Source organism: Carlito syrichta, unplaced genomic scaffold, assembly GCF_000164805.1.
Source record: "Carlito syrichta isolate Samal-C Ts95f unplaced genomic scaffold, Tarsius_syrichta-2.0.1 Scaffold305386, whole genome shotgun sequence".
Lineage (NCBI taxonomy): Eukaryota > Metazoa > Chordata > Mammalia > Primates > Tarsiidae > Carlito > Carlito syrichta.
In genome coordinates, this window is record NW_007249482.1 from 354210 (window position 1) to 373349 (window position 19140).

A 19140-nucleotide genomic window follows, 5' to 3' on the forward strand; every position below is an offset into this window, starting at 1 on the left:
GGCGATCCTTCCGCCTCAGCCTTCCAAGTAGCTGGAACTACAGGCGCATGCTAACACACCCGGCTAATTTTTTGATTTATTGTAGAGATGAGGTCTCGCCAAGTTGCCCAGGTGGGTCTCGAACCCGCGGGCTCAGGCAATCCACTCACCTCAGCCTCCCAAAGTGCAGGATTACAGGCTGAACCACCGAGCCCAGCTTGTTTTGTTTTGTTTTGTTTTGTTTTGAGTTGGAGTCTCACTCTGTCGCCCAGACTACAGTGCAGTGGCCGCTCCCGGCCCCCGCAACCTCGACCTGCTGGGCTCCAGCGATCCTTCCGCCTCAACCTTCCAAGTAGCCGGAATTACAGGCATGCGCTACCACACCCGGCTGATTTTTTGATTTATTGTAGAGATGAGGTCTCGCTGCCCAGGCGGGTCTCGAACCCGCAGGCTCAGGCAATCCACTCACCTCAGCCTCCCAAAGGCGTGGGATTACAGGCTGAGCCACCGAGTCCGGCTGGATTTTTTTTTAAGCTACCCATCTCCTGTGATTCCAGTGTGCAATAAAACTTGAGAACCACTGCCACAGATCTGTTAAACAGTGGTTACCTATTTTCAGAAGAATTGATAAAGAGGGACTTTGCCCCTTGTGGTATTTGAGGTTTAATAGATTTTAGTGGAATAATTCAAAAAGGATAAAAACAAGGTAATTAGAGAACAGTAGTAGTAGGCTCCTAAAATAAAGTGTCAAAGTCCAACTTTCTGTACACTCCATTTTGGTGATATTACAACTTTTCCATTGAAAAATGCACCTGAGCTGCTCTTTTTCCCTCAGATCTGTGTGCCAATGTCAGTGGAATTTGAGGAACTCCTGAAGGCCCGAGAGAACCCAAGTGAAGAGGCACAAAGTAAGTAGAGTTTAACATTTCTCTCCATCCCTGCAAAAGTACGGGTTAATGACAGAGCTCAGATTTGCCCAGAGGACCTCAGAGAAATTTATAGCCAGGTTTTCTTGCTGTTTTTTTTTTCTTTGCTGTTTTCTAGGATAGGTTGACGTCCTAAATTTGTCTTGGACAAAATGTTATATGCTATTCTAGCTTAAATTCACTGCCCTGAAAAGCTGAGGTTTGTTCAATTTGTGAGCATAGGGAGGACACTTGGGTGAAGGGCTGCCTCATGAAACCAGGATCAAGCAGTGCATTTGAAAGGCAGGTACACCAGAGTGCTATGTAGTATCTGAATTGTTGGTGTATTTGATTCCTTCAGACTTGGTGGAGTTCACAGATGAAGAGGGATATGGTCGTTACCTTGATCTCCATGACTGTTACCTCAAGTACATTAACCTGAAGGCATCAGAGGTAAGGCCTGGGAGAGGAGAGGTTCTGATTCTAGAGGGAGAGTCAGAACACTGAGACTACTAAACATGAAGCGATTACAGTGGCTTCCTTGTGTTTTATGACTTTTGTGTAAAAAGAGGTGGTGTGCTTTCTTGGAATGAAACAGTATTCAAAATGAAAGTCATTTTTCCACAGTGAATACGATAAGCATATTCTTTTATTTATTTGTTTATTTATTTATGAGTCAGAGTCTTACTCTGTTGGCCAAGCTGGACTGCAGTGGCATGCTCACGGCCACCGCAGCCTCGACCTGCTGGGCTCAGGTGATCCTTCCACTTCAGCCTTCCAAGTAGCTGTAACCACAGGCAAGTGCTACCACGCCCAGCTGGTTTTTTGATTTATTATAGAGATGAGGTCTCGCCAAGTTACCCAGGTTGGTCTTAAACCCCTGGACTAGGACAATCTTCTTGCCTTTGCCTCCCAAAGTACTGAGATTATGGGTGTGAGCCACCATACCTGGCTCCTTTTATTTAGTAATACAACAGGCATATTTTACTTCTACAAAAGTAGAAAGTTTTTTTTTTAACTCACAAATACATATCATGCTCCTGTTTTAGGCATACACAATACTAGGTACATAAAGGATACAACAACATAATCTTTCTGCCAGTAAAAGGCTATTTATTTAATGTCTTTCATAAAATACAGTTTAAAATAACACCACAAGAGATAAATTTAATATGACAATCTCAGAAAGATGACAAGGAAGTATATGAGGGGGGACCCAAAAAACAATTATTTTTTGGAGGTTGGGCCTCATGTAGTACAGGCTTCTCCCACTAGGTAAGTGTTCTAGAAATCCATTGGCATTAGTGTACCAGCTAGCATTGTTGTGAGAGGCTGTGTTTGACTTCAGTGCATTTTTTTTTGGAGTTCTTTCAAGGCATTTGCCCATTTCATGATGGGTGATTTGTGAGCACCTGTACCCACACTGTGCTGTGTGGTCAGCAGCTTTGACCAACAATGGCATGACCCTCAGTACCACCCTTTCTATTCACCCAGTCTTGCCCTGAGCAACTTTTTGTTTCCCTGCTGAAAAAAGTCCTCAAAGGGAAACATTTTGCCAATGTCAGAGAGATGAAACAAAAACAGATGCACTAATAGGTATCAGAATTGATGAGTTTAGAGACTATTTTGAGCAGTGGAAAAGGCATCAAAGAATACTCTGAAGATAACTGAAGTTTAAACATGTTAGAATAAATACACAATTTTTCATAAATAAACTAGGTTTTTTAGGTCCCCCCCCCCGCCAAGTAAATTTTTCAGGCATTGTGAGGAACTCACAGCTCTCTTGTATGTCCCATAAGTACAGTGACTAAGCTTTAGTTACTAAGCTTTAAGCTGCATGAGGACAGGTCCCTTAACTATCTTGTTCTTTTCTGTATTTCCATAGTTGGTATAAGATGTTCAATAAGGCTGGGCTCGGTGGCTCAGCCTGTAATCCCAGCGCTTTGGGAGACAGAGGTGAGTGAATCGCCTGGCCCGCAGGTTCGAGACCCGCCTGGACAACTTGGTGAGACCTCATCTCTACAATAAATAAAAAAAAATAATAACTGGGTGTGGTAGCGCACGCCTGTAGTTCCAGCTACTTGGAAGGCTGAGGTGGAAGGAGCACTGGAGCCCAGCAGGTCGAGGCTGCGGTGGCTGGAAGCGGCCACTGCACTCCAGTCTGGGCGACAGAGTGAGACTCCAACTCAAAAAAAAAAAAAAAAAAAAAAGATGTTCAATAAGTGGTTTATATGAGTGAACATTTATTTATTTGTTTGTTTATTTTTGAGTTGGAGTCTCACTCTGTCGCCCAGACTGGAGTGCAGTGGCACGCTCCCAGCCACTGCAGCCTCGACCTGCTGGGCTCCAGCGATCCTTCCGCCTCAGCCTTCCAAGTAGCTGGAACTACAGGGCGTGTGCTACCACACCCGGCTAATTTTTGATTTATTGTGAAGATGAGGTCTCGCCAAGTTGCCCAGGCAGGTCTCGAACCTGCGGGCTCAGGCAGTTCACTCACCTCGGCCTCCCAAAACGCGGGATTACAGGCTGAGCCACCAAGCCCGGCTGAGTGAACATTTAAATGGCACACTTCAGGACCTTATTTTAGGATGTACTGGATATCCAAGTCTTTAACCAAGAGTCTGGCATGCAGTAAAGTGTTCAAGAAATGTTTATTTTAGTTTACAGTTTATTTTCTTGATCTTTATTTTGTAGAGTTAATTATATGTCTGATGTTCTTCTCCACAATCCAGTGAAATTAACACTCAAATTGTTAATAAGGATTGACTGATGGGAAATAAAAAACTAAAGTGAGCCAGGCCTTGTTACTTTAAGAAGACTCAATTTTGATCTCACTTACTGGCGATTATACTGTAACTTGGTGCAAACACCTAACAGAATCTCTTGTTATTTCTTTTTTCTATTCAGAAGCTGGATTATATCACTTACTTGTCCATCTTTGACCAGTTATTTGACATTCCTAAAGAACGGAAGAATGCAGAGTATAAGAGGTAGGCATTTCCTGTGTTGATCAGTAGTGAATAACCACTATACTCCAACCTGAACAACATAGCAAGTCCCCATCTCTTAAAAAAAAAAAAAGATAAAGATAATAATTTTTAAAAAAGAGTCAGGCATTAGTAGCTTCTAGGCCTCTACTGGACTTAATTAGAAGATAATATGAAGATTTGAGGGTAAAGTTTTGAAATTTGTTGCCTGAAAGGCATGCATGAATGACTTCCATGTTTATTGAATATGGTTTCATTTGTTTTGTTTTTTGTGTTGGAGTCTCACTCTGTTGCCTAGCCTCGACCTGCTGGGCTCAGGTGATCCTTCCCACCTTAGCCTTCCGAGGAGCTGGAACTACAGGCACGTGCCATCATGCCCGGCTAATTATTGTAGAGACGAAGTCTCACCAAGTTGCCCAGGCTGGTCTCGAACCCCTGGGCTCAGGCAATCCTCTTGCCTCGGCCTCCCAAAGTGTTGGGATTATAGGCATGAGCCACCGCACCTGGCTTGAATATGGTTTTAAAATATTTATAACATTCCTGCTTTGGACAAGAGTGTGTCTGTGGGCACATCTTTGTCTTCAGTCTTATAATTATGCTGTTTTAATTTTTTTCTCATTGTATAGGGGAATCTTCCATTCAGGGACCTCTATGACTTCAGAGTTTAATAGGAAAAAATTAGACTTTCTCATATTGTGGCTAAAATGAGATGTTTGAGTCTGACGTTTAAATGGAAAACTGTGTTTGTATTGATTATGCCCTCTGGTTAGTGATCTTGTATCCCTAACTTACTCTTTTACTCTTTGGGATTTTTTGTTTTTTATTTTTATTTTTGAGTTGGAGTCTCACTCTGTCACCCAGACTGGAGTACAGTGGCCGTTCCTGGCCTCTGCAGCCTCGACCCGCTGGGCTCCGGCGATCCTTCTGCCTCAGCCTTCCAAGTAACTGGAACTACAGACGCGCACTACCACGCCCGGCTCATTTTGATTTATTGTAGAGATGAGGTCTCACCAAGTTGCCCAGGCAGGTCTCAAACCCGTGGGCTTAGGCAATTTTTTTGTTTTTTGTTTTTGTTTTTGTTTTTAGTTGGAGTCTCACTGTCACCCAGACTGGAGTGCAGTGGCCGCTCCCGGCCACCGCAGCCTCGACCTGCTGGGCTCCGGCGGGCGATCCTTCCACCTCAGCTTTCTAAGTAGCTGGAACTACAGGCGTGCGCTACCACGCCCGGCTAATTTTTTGATTTATTGCTCAGACAATCCACTCACCTCAGCCTCCCAAAGGCGTGGGATTACAGACTGAGCCACTGAGCCTGGCTTTTTTTGTTGTTTTTTACATGAAATCTTTTATATGTGAGTTAATTAAGATCTTAGTGTTTGGCATTGTGTCATGAGAATGGAAGGAGGGAGAAAAGGTTACAACCAAAATTACATGCTGGGGGGAAAAGTCAGTTATACTCATTTAAAAATGAGTATTTTAAAAACTAATATTATTGCCGGACTTGGTGGCTCAGCCTGTAATCCCACACCTTTGGGAGGCTGAGGTGAGTGGATTGCCTGAGCACGCGGGTTCGAGACCCGCCTGGGAAGAGAGACCTCATCTCTACAATAAATCAAAAAATCAGCCGGGCGTGGTAGCGCATGCCTGTAATTCCGGCTCCTTGGAAGGCTGAGGCAGATGGATCGCCAGAGCCCAGCAGGTCAAGGCTGCGGTGGCCCGGAGCGGCCACTGCACTCCAGTCTGGGTGACAGAGTGAGACTCCAACTCAAAAAAAAAACTAGTATTATTACAACTGTAAGTATTTATGTTCTGCGGGGCAAAATAACCTATCAAAAATAGAAATCCTTTTTGCTTTCCTGTGTTTCATGTTCTTCCAGATACCTAGAGATGCTACTTGAGTACCTCCAGGATTACACAGATAGAGTGAAGCCCCTCCAAGATCAGAATGAACTTTTTGGGAAGATTCAGACTGAGTTTGAAAAGAAGTGGGAAAATGGTACCTTTCCTGGATGGCCGGTGAGCTTCAGTGGGGATGTGGGAGGTAGACATGCCAGGGAATTAAACTAATTTTTTTACTTTGCTCTTGAGCCTTCATTTTGGGGCATCAGACATCAGTTCCTTGGTGTCAGTTGTAGCCATGAGATGTTCCCTGCCAAATATGCTAGGGTTTTTTTGTGTGCTTTATTTATTAATTTATTTATTTTATTTATTTATTTTTTGAGTTGGAGTCTCACTCTGTCGCCCAGACTGGAGTGCAGTGGCTGCTTCCGGCCACTGCAGCCTCGACCTGCTGGGCTCCGACGATCCTTCCGCCTCAGCCTTCCGAGTAGCCGGAATTACAGGCGCGTGCTACCACACCAGGCTAATTTTTTGATTTTATTGTAGAGATGAGGTCTCCCCTGCCCAGGCAGGTCTCGAACCCCCCGGGCTTAGGCAATCCACTCACCTCAGCCTCCCAAAGGTGCGGGATTACAGGCTGAGCCACCGAGCCTGGCTTGTGCTTTATTTATTATTTATTATTTTTATTTTTTGAGTCAGGATCTCATTCTATTGCCCAGGCTGGAGTGTAGTGGTAATCATGGCTAACTGCAGCCTCGACCTCCTGGGCTCAGGTGATCCTTCCACTTCAGCCTCCTGAATAGCTATGACTACAGGCGCCCACCACCACATCTGACTAATTTTTTTTTTTTTATTTTTTTGTAGAGGCAGGGTTTCACTGTTGCCCAGGCTGGTCTTGAACTCCTGGGCTCAAGTAATTCTCTCACTTTGGCTTCCCAATGTTGGGATTAAAAGCATGAGCTATTGTATCTGTCCTCTTTTGTACTTTAGAGCAAGATTTGTCGGGGCCTGTTAACCATTGTTTGGGACCAGGATTTCCACCAGCCACATTATTGCTGCTGTGTGGTTCTGCTGACCAAATACTAACTAGATAATCTATCCCAAATGTATATATTTTCACTTCTGGGAATAAATTTGAGTCTCTCCTGAACTCTCAGGGAGAAAAGGTACCATCTGTTTTTTGCTCTGCTCCTGTAGGAACTGGATCTTATTCACAAATGTGTATAAAAAGGGGCCAGCCAACACCTGGCAATTTAGATGGCTCCCTTACCTTCATCCTGGGTCTGGGTCCTAATAAACCTTGTTTTTCTTGCCAGAAAGAGACAAGCAGTGCCCTGACCCACGCTGGAGCCCATCTCGACCTTTCTGCATTCTCCTCCTGGGAGGTATGTTTTCTTCAGCAGCAGTACTGATCTCCCTGTCCATCTTTCAGAGGGACCACTCACTCCTATCTTCAATACTATGTTTGTATTATGTTAAGACACTAATTTCTGAGACAAGGCATCTGCAAGGAAAGATAAAAAGAGAAACATAAGCCGGGCTCGGTGGCTCGCCTGTAATCCCAGCACTTTGGGAGGCTGAGGTAAGTAGATTGCCTGAGCCCGCGGGTTCGAGACCCGCCTGGGCAACGAGACCTCATCTCTACAATAAATCAAAAAATCAGCCGGGCATGGTAGTGCCTGCCTGTAATTCCGGCTACTTGGAAGGCTGAGGCGGAAGGATCGCTGGAGCCCAGCAGGTCAAGGCTGTGGTGGCCAGAAGCGGCCACTGCACTCTAGTCTGGGCGACAGAGTGAGACTCCAACTCAAAAAAAAAAGAGAGAAACATAGCTTCTATCTACTTTGAAAACTATGAAATTATTCTAACTGCATTAAGCTGTAGTAGAGGTAACAACACTACCAAGTGATTGTAAATGATCTCATTCTCTTCATCTTCACTTTCAATCTCACTGATATGGTCTTCCTCCTCCTCTTCTCTTTCTTCTCCTATCCTTGCTTGCTTGCATTGTACATATTCATGAGTGAGATGTTGCTGTTCCTAAGGCAGTTCCATAAACAAAAGTTCAGTCTGGACATGTGAACTTACTGCCAGAAGATTGGTCCTGCCGCAGTCTCAGGAACACCCCCTCACCATACTGCATTTGTTGTTTCCTGCCATTTATTTATAGTTGTCTTGTAATTTGTCTCTTTTTTATATAGGAGTTGGCCTCACTGGGTCTGGACAGATTGAAATCTGCACTCTTAGCTTTAGGCCTGAAATGCGGCGGGTAAGAGAATTGTTTTTCTATCAAAATCATCCTATTTACTGTGTTTTTGCACAGTCCTAAGTGACTCTGTGTACCTTTGTTCTGTCACCCCACACTGCAAAAATAAACTTTTGTGGAAAAAGTAATCCTAAAACCTTTTGTCCCTCCTGTCTCCTTAGGACCCTAGAAGAGCGAGCCCAGAGACTGTTCAGCACCAAAGGAAAGTCCCTGGAGTCTCTTGATACCTCTTTGTTTGCTAAAAATCCCAAGTCAAAGGGCACCAAGCGGTGAGTAGCTGGGATGATACCTCTGGTTAAGGTTTTTAAATTTTATTCCCAGCCGGGCTCGGTGGTTCAGCCTGTAATCCCGCGCCTTTGGGAGGCTGAGGTGAGTGAATTGCCTGAGCCCATGGGTTCGAGACCTGCCTGGGCAGGCGAGACCTCATCTCTACAATAAATCAAAAAATTAGCCGGGCGTGGTAGCGCGCGCCTGTAGTTCCAGCTATACTTGGAAGACTGAGGCAGAAGGATCGCCGGAGCCCAGCAGGTCGAGGCTGCGGTGGCTGGGAGCGGCCACTGCACTCCAGTCTGGGCGACAGAGTGAGACTCCAACTCAAAAAAAAAAAAAAAATTTTATTTCCATGCAGAATTTTTACCAAAACAGAGATTTTAAAGCATTTTTTACCACCATTATAGGATCATAGAGATACAATGTGCTCTTTATCTCTGCTTAATAGCAGAGAGTGCTGTCACTCTTAATACAAACCGAGGGCAGTGTGTACTCAGGTGATTACAAGTTGGTCAAGTTTCTAACGTTGAAATCTTTTGTTATTTCTGCAGGTTATGGAGACTAACAGGCTAAATAGGTTCAAAAAATACTTCTCTAAGTTTATTTTTGTCAATGATCATTGAGTCTGTTCTTGAGCATGACATTTTTTATATGTGTTTTTCACTAATTTCCTAAAAACATGGACAGTTATGTTGGAAATTTGGACTTTGTCCTATAAACAGTGGGAAGCCAATAAATAACAATACTGAAAAGTGATTGTTATCTTGATTTTTGCAGGTAAGGACTCAGAAAAGTTATGGAATGTGTCCACTGTCACAGTTCTAAGTAGCAGAGTCAGGCTTTGGGTCTAGCTCTGCCTACTGCAGAACTCTGTCTTCTATACCTCATTTCCTTTGTAGAGTATAATTATGGAAATTTAAGTGGTCTTGATATGTCCTTCACCTTCTAGATAAGATCAAAGAGGATGCCTCCATGTATTCTAAGAAATAGTCTCTGTACTTCTGTTAGCGAGTACTGAGATGAACAGAGCATTTGTTTTCATATTTGCTATTTCCCATGTGCTTGTGATTTTTAATGCAACCATGTAATAAATGTTCCCAGATATAGGGAACAAAGCATTGGGCGAAAGAATCCTTGAGTGATACAGCTTGTTTCTTTTTCTCAGAGACACTGAGAGAAACAAAGACATTGCTTTTCTAGAAGCCCAGATCTACGAGTATGTAGAGATTCTCGGGGTGAGTAACTGACTCTGCTGAGGGCAGTAGATGCTGTAAAATATGGGATAAAAGAGTTAAGAGCTCTTTAGGATATTTTTTTCAGATTCAGATAGAGAAAGGGCTAGGTATTAAAGATCTCTCAGAGTGGGCCTTCAGTAAGTTCCTATTCTGTTGTTAGGTGATATTCCAGGGTTGTCCAGTTCCCATAAGGTTGTCCAGGTAGAGGTTAGACTCCCCTTTCAATATAGTATCTAGAATAGTACAGGTTCTTTGCCTGAGCATCAGAATATATCCAGGAGTGACCCAAGAAGCAGACACTCAAAAGGCGACTAAAAGAAAGACTACTTGGTTACTCGTGCCTATAATCCCAGCACTTCGGGGGGCCAGGGTGAGAGGATTGTCTGAGCACACCGGTTCGAGACCAGCCTGGGCAACTTGGCGAGGCCTCGTCTCTACAATAAATAAAAAAATTAGCCAGACATGGTGGTGCATACCTGTAGTTCCAGCTACTTGGAAGGCTGAGGCGGAAGGATCGTCTGAGCTCAGCAGGTCAAGGCTACAGTGGCCATGAGCATGCCACTGCACTCCAGCCTAGGCAACAGAGTGAGAGTCCAACTCAAAAAAAGAACATTAGTGCAAAGCTGGATGTGAATATTCTCCCAGGAAGAGCTGAAGGTTGGAAAAAGGCCTAGCATGACCAAGATGCTTGTCTCAGAAAGTAGGAGGATGGTGAGGGAGAAAATAGATCTCATTCCAGGAAGAGAAGGTAGAAGAAGGGACAGCATACTCATCCAGAGAGGTTGGTCTGTGTGTCTGGGAGTCCTTCAAAGACCATCCTTTATGAAAGTCTGCTTTATATAGTTTTTAGGTGGTCTCGAAGTCTTTCCTTTTACACATGCTCACGTAGTGCTTTGAGTGCAGGGCCCTGGCTCAGATAGCTTGTTTACGTATCTTTGTCAATTACCATGTGCATTTTCATTCTGCCCTTGTCTGAAGACCACCCATGTAATAGCTGTAGAACTTGTCACTTGTTGGTTCCGTTATGCCTGCTTTCAGTGAAAGGCTAGCCAGACATTGGGCACTAGGGACACATATTCTCCACAATTAACTGGGCTCACCAGTCTGAGTGCCAGTCCGCTTAAGATTGCTGGGAGGTCTTGACACCATGCCCTTGGCATGAAGTTTACCCATGACTTTCTTCCTCCTTTTTAAGAGCATCTTGCTTTCCCTGCCAGAAGGTGGCACTGTTCTCTTTGAAATTCCAACCAGTTCCAGCCAAATTGGTTTCTAGCAGTTGCTCTCGTTATATACTGATAAGATTTTTGCTGTTGTTTCACCACCTATTTATTTATTTATTTATTTATTTATTTATTTATTTATTTATTTATTTATTTTTAAGTTGGTGTCTCACTCTGTCGCCCAAACTGGAGTGCAGTGGCTGCTCCCGGCCACCGCAGCCTTGCCTGCTGGGCTTTGGCGATCCTTCCGCCTCTGCCTTCCGAGTAGCCGGAATTACAGGCATGCGCTCCCACGCCCGGCTGATTTTTTAATTTATTGCAGAGATGCCAGGTCTCGCTGCCCAGGCGGGTCTCGAACCCATAGGCTCAGGCAATCCACTCACCTCAGCCTCCTAAAGGCGCAGGGTTACAGACTGAGCCACTGAGCCCGGCTACCACTTATTGATGTCTTGATTTCTGGGCATTATGCTAAATTTTTGGATATACTAGTAAATATGATACAGCTTCTTTCCCTTGGAAAACCCATGTTGTATTTGGAGAAGATAGAGAATTACCGTATAATGTGTGACATGCCTTAATACACTGTGATTGTTCTTTAAGTAGAAAGGTGAAAAAATGTTTTAGATAGAGGAAATGGGAAGCATAAAGATAAAATATTATGAAATAAAATTATATGTACAGGAAATAATGAGATATTCAGTGTGTCTGGAGTGTGCCTTATTCGAAAGGGAGTGTTCAGAATAATTTGGAGAGTTATGTTAGAAATTCTGACTTTGTCTTATAAACAGTAGGAAGCCAATAAATACAAATTCTTTAAGCAGGAGAGTATGCCACTAGATTTTTTAAAAACATAAATCTGGAAGCAAAATGAAACTGGGCTAGAAATGGGAAAGACTTGGGACAAGTTAGAAGGTGGTCATACTGTTGAGGTCAGTAGCGGTAGAAAGAAGAAGAAAGGCCTGGTTCAGGGAATATTTTAGAGGTGGAATAGCTAAGACTGTTCTTTGTTGCTCTGTGATAGTCTACAGCCTCAGATGAGTAATTAGGCAAGTGATCTAAAGCTGTTGACTCTTCCCTTCACGTTCAGGTGAGACCTGCTGATAAGGAGTTCAGATATGAGGGCAAGACTTTCTCTTTATTCTAAAAGAGATATCCTTGAATGTGAAGGGTCGGCAAGAGTTATGGCGGGGAAAGCAAATATCCCTTCTTGCCTGTATTTTCTCTGAGCTTTTGTTTGTGGACCTGCCTTAGGAACAGCGCCATCTCACTCATGAAAATGTACAACGCAAGCAAGCAAGGACAGGAGAAGAACGAGAAGAGGAGGAGGAAGAGCAGATCAGTGAGAGTGAAAGTGAAGATGAGGAGAATGAGATCATTTACAATCCCAAAAACCTGCCCCTTGGCTGGGATGGCAAAGTAAGTCCCAACACTACCACTTTCTCCCCATTTCCCATTTTGGAAGCAGACCTTAGCAGACTAATACTATATATCCTTTTTCTCTTTCTTTCTTTTTTTTTTTAGCCCATTCCCTACTGGCTCTATAAGCTTCATGGTCTAAATATCAACTACAACTGTGAGATCTGTGGAAACTACACATACCGAGGGCCCAAGGCCTTCCAGCGGCACTTTGCTGTAAGGAATTCAAAACCACTTCTGGGAATTGAAATAGAAGATTTGTTTGTTTGTGTGTTTGTGTGTTTTTATTTATTTGTTTTATGTCAAGGGTCTCTGTTGCCCAGGCTGGAGTGTAGTGATACTATCACAATTCACTGCAACCTCAACCTTATGAGCTCAGACAATCCTTCCACCTCAACCTCCTGAGTAGCTGGCATTACAGGCATGTACCACTACACCCCGCAGTTTTTTTTTCTTTTTTTTTTTATCTGTTGTAGAGATGACATCTCACTATATTGCCCAGACTGGTCTTGAATTCCTGGGCTCAAGCAGTCCTCCCACTTTGGCTTCCCAAAGTGCTGGGATTACAGGCATGAGTGACTGTGCCCACCCTTAGAGAAGAGGATAGGAATAGCCTGAGAAGGCCACTAGTGTCCAGAACTGAAGGGACTCAGAGAAGGATGGGTCTAAAAATCAAGTCCTTGGCATTTGGCCTTTGTCACCAGTGCTAGTCTTGAATACCTAAGACTATTTCTGGATGCCTTCTGCCACTCTGCTGTTTAAATCTCATTTTGATTTTCTCTTGCTTGTTTTTATCCTTCTCTTTTAATCTTTTTGCTAACGTCTTAGCCCAGATTCTGACTCCTAGACCATTTCTCTACCCAATTGCTAGTGCTCAGGACCAAATAAGGGGCTAACTGCCTCCTTCTTTGAGTCTTAAATGGACCAGTCACCACTCATGCTGTGGGAGAATCTGACATAGCCCCACCACCAGCATAAAAAAGTGTTACTGATGGCAGGTCAGTGTCATCTCTGTAAGTAAAGTAGAAGACTGTTTATTAGGAATAAGAAAGGATGTGTGAGAGAGCAGGGTGAAACACCAATACAATGATAGTTTTGGCTCAGGGATGGCAAATGGCATAGACTTCATCCTGGATGCCACCTCCAGTCACTAGGCAATTTGGTGAGACCTCGTCTCTACAATAAATAAATTAATAAAAATAAATACATAAGAAAAAATATATTTATGTCTGAGAGCAGAGGGGAGTTCATATAAATTTGCCATTCTTTTTTTTCTTTTTTTTTGAGTTGGAGTCTCACTCTGTCACCCAGACTGGAGTGCAGAGGCCACTCCCGGCCACCGCAGCCTCGATCCGCTGGGCTCCGGTGATCCTTCTGCCTCAGCCTTCCAAGTAGCCGGAATTACAGGCATGCGCTACCACGTCTGGCTGATTTTTTGATTTATTGTAGAGATGAGGTCTCGCTGCCCGGGCAGGTCTCGAACCCACGGGCTCAGGCAATCCACTCACCTCAGCCTCCCAAAGGCGCGGGATTACAGGCTGAGCCACTGAGCCCAGCAAATTTGCCATTCTTGATCTAGCTAAGTCTTTGCCACTATGTAGAATTTTTTTTTTTTTTTTTTGAGTTGGAGTCTCACTCTGATGCCCAGGCTGGAGCGCAGCAGCATGCTCACAGCCATCTCAGCCTCTACCTGCTGGGCTTAGGTGATCCTTCCCCTTCAGCCTTCTAAGTAGCTGGAACCACAGGCGTGCACCACCATGCCCAGCTAATTTTTTGATATATTGTAGAGATGACGTCTCACCAAGTTGCCCAGGCTAGTCTTGGACCTATGGGCTCTGGTAATTCTCTCACATCCGCCTCCCAAAGTGCTGGGATTACAGATGTGAACCACTATGCCTGACCTTGGAGATGGAGTCTTTTGTAAAGGGTCAAGTTAGGGCTTATGAATAGATGGAGTTAGTACTGTGTTCGACTTTTCCTGTTTCACATGGTTCTCTTGCTTCTGTCTCCCAGGAATGGCGTCATGCTCATGGCATGAGGTGTTTGGGCATCCCAAACACTGCCCACTTTGCTAATGTAACACAGATTGAAGATGCTGTCTCCTGTAAGTAAACTTTATTTACTCTCTATTGGCCAGACCAAGTGGCCACTCCTATAATTTGCTGTCTAAGTACCTTGTGTATCCAGGCCCAAGGGTAGTGGGCTGTGGATATGTAGAAGTTAGAGCCATCATATAATTACTGAGTTTTGGGGGAGAAATGAGAGTACTGGTTGTTTCTTGAGAAGAGCTAAATACAACTATAAAGTGCTAAATATAAACCAGGACTTGTAATCTGGGTCTGTAAACTCCCCTAAATGTGAGATTTTGAGTGAGTGGTTGTATGTATAGTTTTCTGAATTGATTTTTTTTTTTTTGAGTTGGAGTCTCACTCTGTTGCCCAGACTGGAGTACAGTGGCCACTCCCGGCCACTGCAGCCTCGACCTGCTGGGCTCCGGCAATTATTCCGCCTCAGCCTTCCAAGTAGCCGAATTACAGGCATGTGCTACCACGCCCTGCTGATCTTTTGATCTATTGTAGGGATGAGGTCTCGCTGCCCAGGCGGGTCTCGAACCCGCGGGCTCGGGCAACCCACTCACCTCAGCCTCCCGAAGGCGCGGGATTACAGGCTGAGCCACCGAGCTTGGCCTGCATTGATTTTAATGTGTTAAGAACTGATATAGGCCAGGCTCAGTGGCTCAGCCTATAATCCCAGTACTTTGGGAAAGGATTGCTTGAGCCCACGGGTTCAAGACCTGCCTGGGGAACTTGGCGAGACCTCGTCTCTACAATAAATAAAAATTAGCCGGGCATGGTAGTGCATGCCTATAGTTCCAGCTGCTTGGAAGACTGAGGAGAAAGGATTGCCGGAGCCCAGCAGGTCGAGGCTGCGGTGACCGGGAACATGCCTCTGCCCTCCAGCCTGGGTGACAGAGTGAGACTCCAACTCAAAAAAAGAAAGAACTGCTGATATAAAGGAATTGTAGAAGTGGCCTCAGTAAATTTATGTCTCAGGCAACAGGACAGATGGAAACACATCAGCAAAATACCTCTAGGAGGAAGAGTGGGTGGAATGTGTGTCTGAATGCACTGCCAAAGACCCAGAGGACCTCAGTTTCCTGGCAGCGGTGGCGTTTCCTGCTGTTAATATCTTCTTGCCAGGCTTTTTATTTTCTTTCTAGTTTCCTCTTCTCAGTCACGTTTCACTGTAGGATAGTTAGACTGAGAAGAAGGGATTTTACTCCTCTACTCTCAGTTGTATTTGGCACACCGTTCAAGCTACTTGGTCTATTAACTCCTTTGGCTCCCAGCTCTGGGGTTGTCAAGTCCTCCATTGCAGAGCCAAATAGGAATGACCTTGTAAAGAGCCTCCTAATTCCTGACTTTGCTCATGGATCCTGGAGCACTTTGCATTTTCTTTATGCAGTCAACTCTGGGGACTTCTCCATGTTTACTTGTCTTTCCCTATTAATTTGTAATTTATCAGTCAGAATCATAACAGTTTTTTCATTCAGAATTACAGTGAGTCTTATTGCCAGATTGTCCAATTAACTTTACTTTTTTATTTTTGCCATTTACTTTAGTAGGAGGAAATTAAAATAGTAATGAAATCTCATAGAATAAACCATAACTGCATATTGAATGCAATCTTGTGTTTAGATGTATTTTCTAGTTGTATACCACTGACAAATATATCACAGTTCTTTCGTGTGTATTTTCTTGTGCTCTATAATTTGTTGAGCTAATCGATTATTTCTCATAACTCAGGATGATTACTTCTCATACCTCAGGATTAATTTATTTACATCATTTTAGGCTTACAGTTTTGCCAACTACAAAAACGAAGGTGACTTTTCTTTTTTATGTGTGTGTGTGTGTTGGGATCTCACTCTGTCATCCAAGCTGGAGTGCAGTGGCATGATCATGGCTCACTGCAGCCTTGACCGCCTGGGCTCAAGGTTCCCTAGTAGCTAGTACTATATGCACATGCCACCTTGCCTGGCTAACTTTTTTATACTTTGTAAAGACAAGGTCTTGCCATGTTGTCCAGGTTGGTCTTGAACTCAAGCAATCCTCCCACCTCAGCCTCCCAAAGTGTTGGGATTACAGGCATGAGCCACTGCGCCTGGCTTCAAAGGTGATATTTTTATTAAGTTTTTTCCATATATTCATTTTTGTTTATGAGCAGTTATCCCAAGCATTACCCCAAGTCTTATGTTAAATAGAAACAGGTCATCCTTCCCAGGATGCTGATTGAAAGAGAATGATGCTTGTGTATCTATACTAATTTTAAGATTGCTCATGATTTTAATATCATATTCCAAAAAGGATTACTTAGTTCTAATTTTTAAAACAAGTGTAGCCAAGCTGGGCGCAGTTGCTTATGCCTGTAATCCTAGCACTTTAGGAGGCCGAGGCCAGAGGATTGCCTGAGTCCAGGGGTTCGAGAATAACCAGGGCAACTTGGGAAAACCTCGTCTCTACAATAAATCAAAAAATTAAACTGGGCTCGATGGCTCAACCTGTAATCCCGCACCTTTGGGAGACTGAGGTGAGTGGATTGCCTGAACCCGCGGGTTCAAGACCCGCCTGGGCAGCGAGACCTCATCTCTACAATAAATCAAAAAATCAGCCGGGCGTGGTAGCACATGCCTGTAATTCCAGCTACTCAGAAGGCTAAGGCGGAAGGATCGCCGGAGACCAGCAGGTGAGGCTGCGGTGGCCATGAGCGGCCACTGCACTCCAGTCTGGGCGACCGAGTGAGACTCAAAAAAAAAAAAACAACAACAAAAAAAATTAGCCAGGCACGCCTATGGTTCCAGCTACTTGGAAGACTGAGGCTAAAGGATTGCCTGAGGCCAGGAAGTCAAGGCTGCAGTGGCCGCAAGCATATCACTGCACTCCAGCCTAGGCAACAGAGTGACTCCTACTCAACAAAATAAAAAACAGACGTAGCCAAAAGGTCACCGAATTTTGTCAAAGATTTCTTGGAATCTGTTAAAATAATTAGTAGCATCTTTACCACTTATTTTATCAGGCATTGACTAAAACAGCATTTCTGAATTATTTCATACTGAATGATAGATATTTTTTAATATAGTTATTTATCTTGTTAGGATTCTGTTCAGAAATTTTGTTCATTACTTTTTTTTTTTTGACTTGGAGTTTCACTCTGTCGCCCAGACTGGAGTGCAGTGGCCGCTCCCGGCCACTGCAGCCTCAACCTGCTGGGCTCCTGCAATCCTTCTGCCTTAGCCTTCCGAGTAGCTGGAACTACAGTCACGTGCTACCACGCCCAGCTAATTTTTTGATTTATTGTAGAGGTGAGGTCTCGCCGAGTTGCCCAGGCAGGTCTCAAACCCGCAGGCTCAGGCAATCCACTCACCTCAGCCTCCCAAAGGACGAGATTACAGGCTGAGCCACCAAGTGTGGCTTGTTTTCATTCTTTTAATTCTAATTGGTTGAGTACCTTTTTTTTTTTTGAGTTGAAGTCTCACTCTGTCACCCAGGCTGGAGTGCAGTGGCACACTCATGGCTACCACAGCCTCGACCTGCTGGGCTTAGGTAATCCTTCCTCCTCTGCCTTCCAAGTAACTGGAACTACAGGCACACACCACCATGCCCAGCTACTTTTGTGATTTATTGTAGAGAAGAGGTCTTGCCAAATTGCCCAGGCTGATCTCGAACCCATGGACTCAGCCAATGCTCTCACCTTGGCCTCTCAAAGTGCTGGGGTTAGAGGCGTGAGCCACCATACCCTGCCAGTTGAGTACCTTTTAGCTGTTTTATTTATTTCTATTTTTCTTGGCCCATTCAGTAAGATACAGAATTTCTGCCTTTAGAATATTTCATTTTTGTGTTCAAGTATACAGTCAATGATGTGATAAAAGTTTCATGTATACCAAAGAAGAACTCTTTCTCTCTACATGTGGACTGCTTTAATCTTTATGCACTGTCCAGGTTTTTAATTTCATATTTTTATCTATTAATTTTTAGTTCTGGTAGGGACATGTTATAATTCAATTTTATCTCTTGCATTTCTGCCAGTTTTATATGTAATTTGGTGTTGTTTGAGCCACATAAACTCTATTGTTTTATAACCTTATTAATCACTCCCATTTTCTTTTCTTTTTTTTTTGAGTTGGAGTCTCACTCTGTCACCCAGACTGGAGTGCATGGCTGCTCCCAGCCACCGCAGCCTCGACCTGCTGGGCTCTGGCGATCCTTCCGCCTCAGCCTTCCAAGTAGCCAGACGTACAGGCGCACGCTACCACGCCTGGCTAATTTTTTATTTATTGTAGAGATGAGGTCTTGCCAAGTTGCCCAGGCGGGTCGCGAACCCACGGGCTCAGGCTCACTCACTTACCTCAGCCTCCCAAAGGCGCGGGATTACAGGCTGAGCCACCGAGCCCGGCCACTCCCATTTTCTTTTTGAAATTTTCTTTATCTGACAGCATTATTTGTTCTGTTGTGATAGGCTGAGATCATTTCCCTTGTTATAAAAATTTTGGCAGCCAGTGTTGGCTTTTTGTTTGTTAATTTTTTTATTTTTTGAGTCAGAGTCTCATTCTGCTGCCCAGGCTGAAGTGTGGTGGTAATCTTTCTGCTCAACCTTCCAAGCAGCTGGAACCACAGCCATGCGCCACCACACCTGGCTAATTTTTTGATTTTCTTGAGATGAGGTCTCGCCAAGTTACCCAGGCTGGTCTTGAATACCTGGGATTTCAGGCATGAGCCACTGCTCCTGGCTATTTTGGCTATTTTTTAACCCAGTCATCAATACTTACTGTTGAATAGGGGTATTAAGCCATTTATATGTATTGTTTCAATTGATTTTTTTTTTTTTTTTTTTTGAGTTGTAGTCTCACTCTGTCACCCAGACTGGAGTGCAGGGGCCGCTCCCAGCCACCGCATCCTCGACCTGCTGGGCTCTGGCGATCCTGCTGCCTCAGCCTTCCAAGTAGCTGGAATTACAGGCATGCGCTACCAC

The 19140-nt window shown here is 44.1% G+C and overlaps 1 protein-coding gene across 6 annotated transcripts in view; it reads left to right on the top strand.

The window, feature by feature from the left end:
* Positions 1-19140, top strand: part of SF3A3 (splicing factor 3a subunit 3) — a 32181-nt gene that overhangs the window by 6401 nt on the left and 6640 nt on the right. For 4 of the 6 annotated variants that reach the window (XM_021714223.1, XM_008061646.2, XM_021714225.1 and 1 more), the window contains 11 exons: positions 815-887; positions 1246-1337; positions 3792-3874; positions 5746-5884; positions 7024-7092; positions 7906-7973; positions 8132-8239; positions 9406-9475; positions 11947-12111; positions 12217-12327; positions 14125-14215. In XM_021714223.1, the coding sequence (XP_021569898.1) occupies positions 815-887; positions 1246-1337; positions 3792-3874; positions 5746-5884; positions 7024-7092; positions 7906-7973; positions 8132-8239; positions 9406-9475; positions 11947-12111; positions 12217-12327; positions 14125-14215 (1069 nt within the window). The remainder of the gene's footprint in view (positions 1-814; positions 888-1245; positions 1338-3791; positions 3875-5745; positions 5885-7023; positions 7093-7905; positions 7974-8131; positions 8240-9405; positions 9476-11946; positions 12112-12216; positions 12328-14124; positions 14216-19140) is intronic. The other 2 variants (XM_021714221.1, XM_021714222.1) reach the window with 2 other exon arrangements.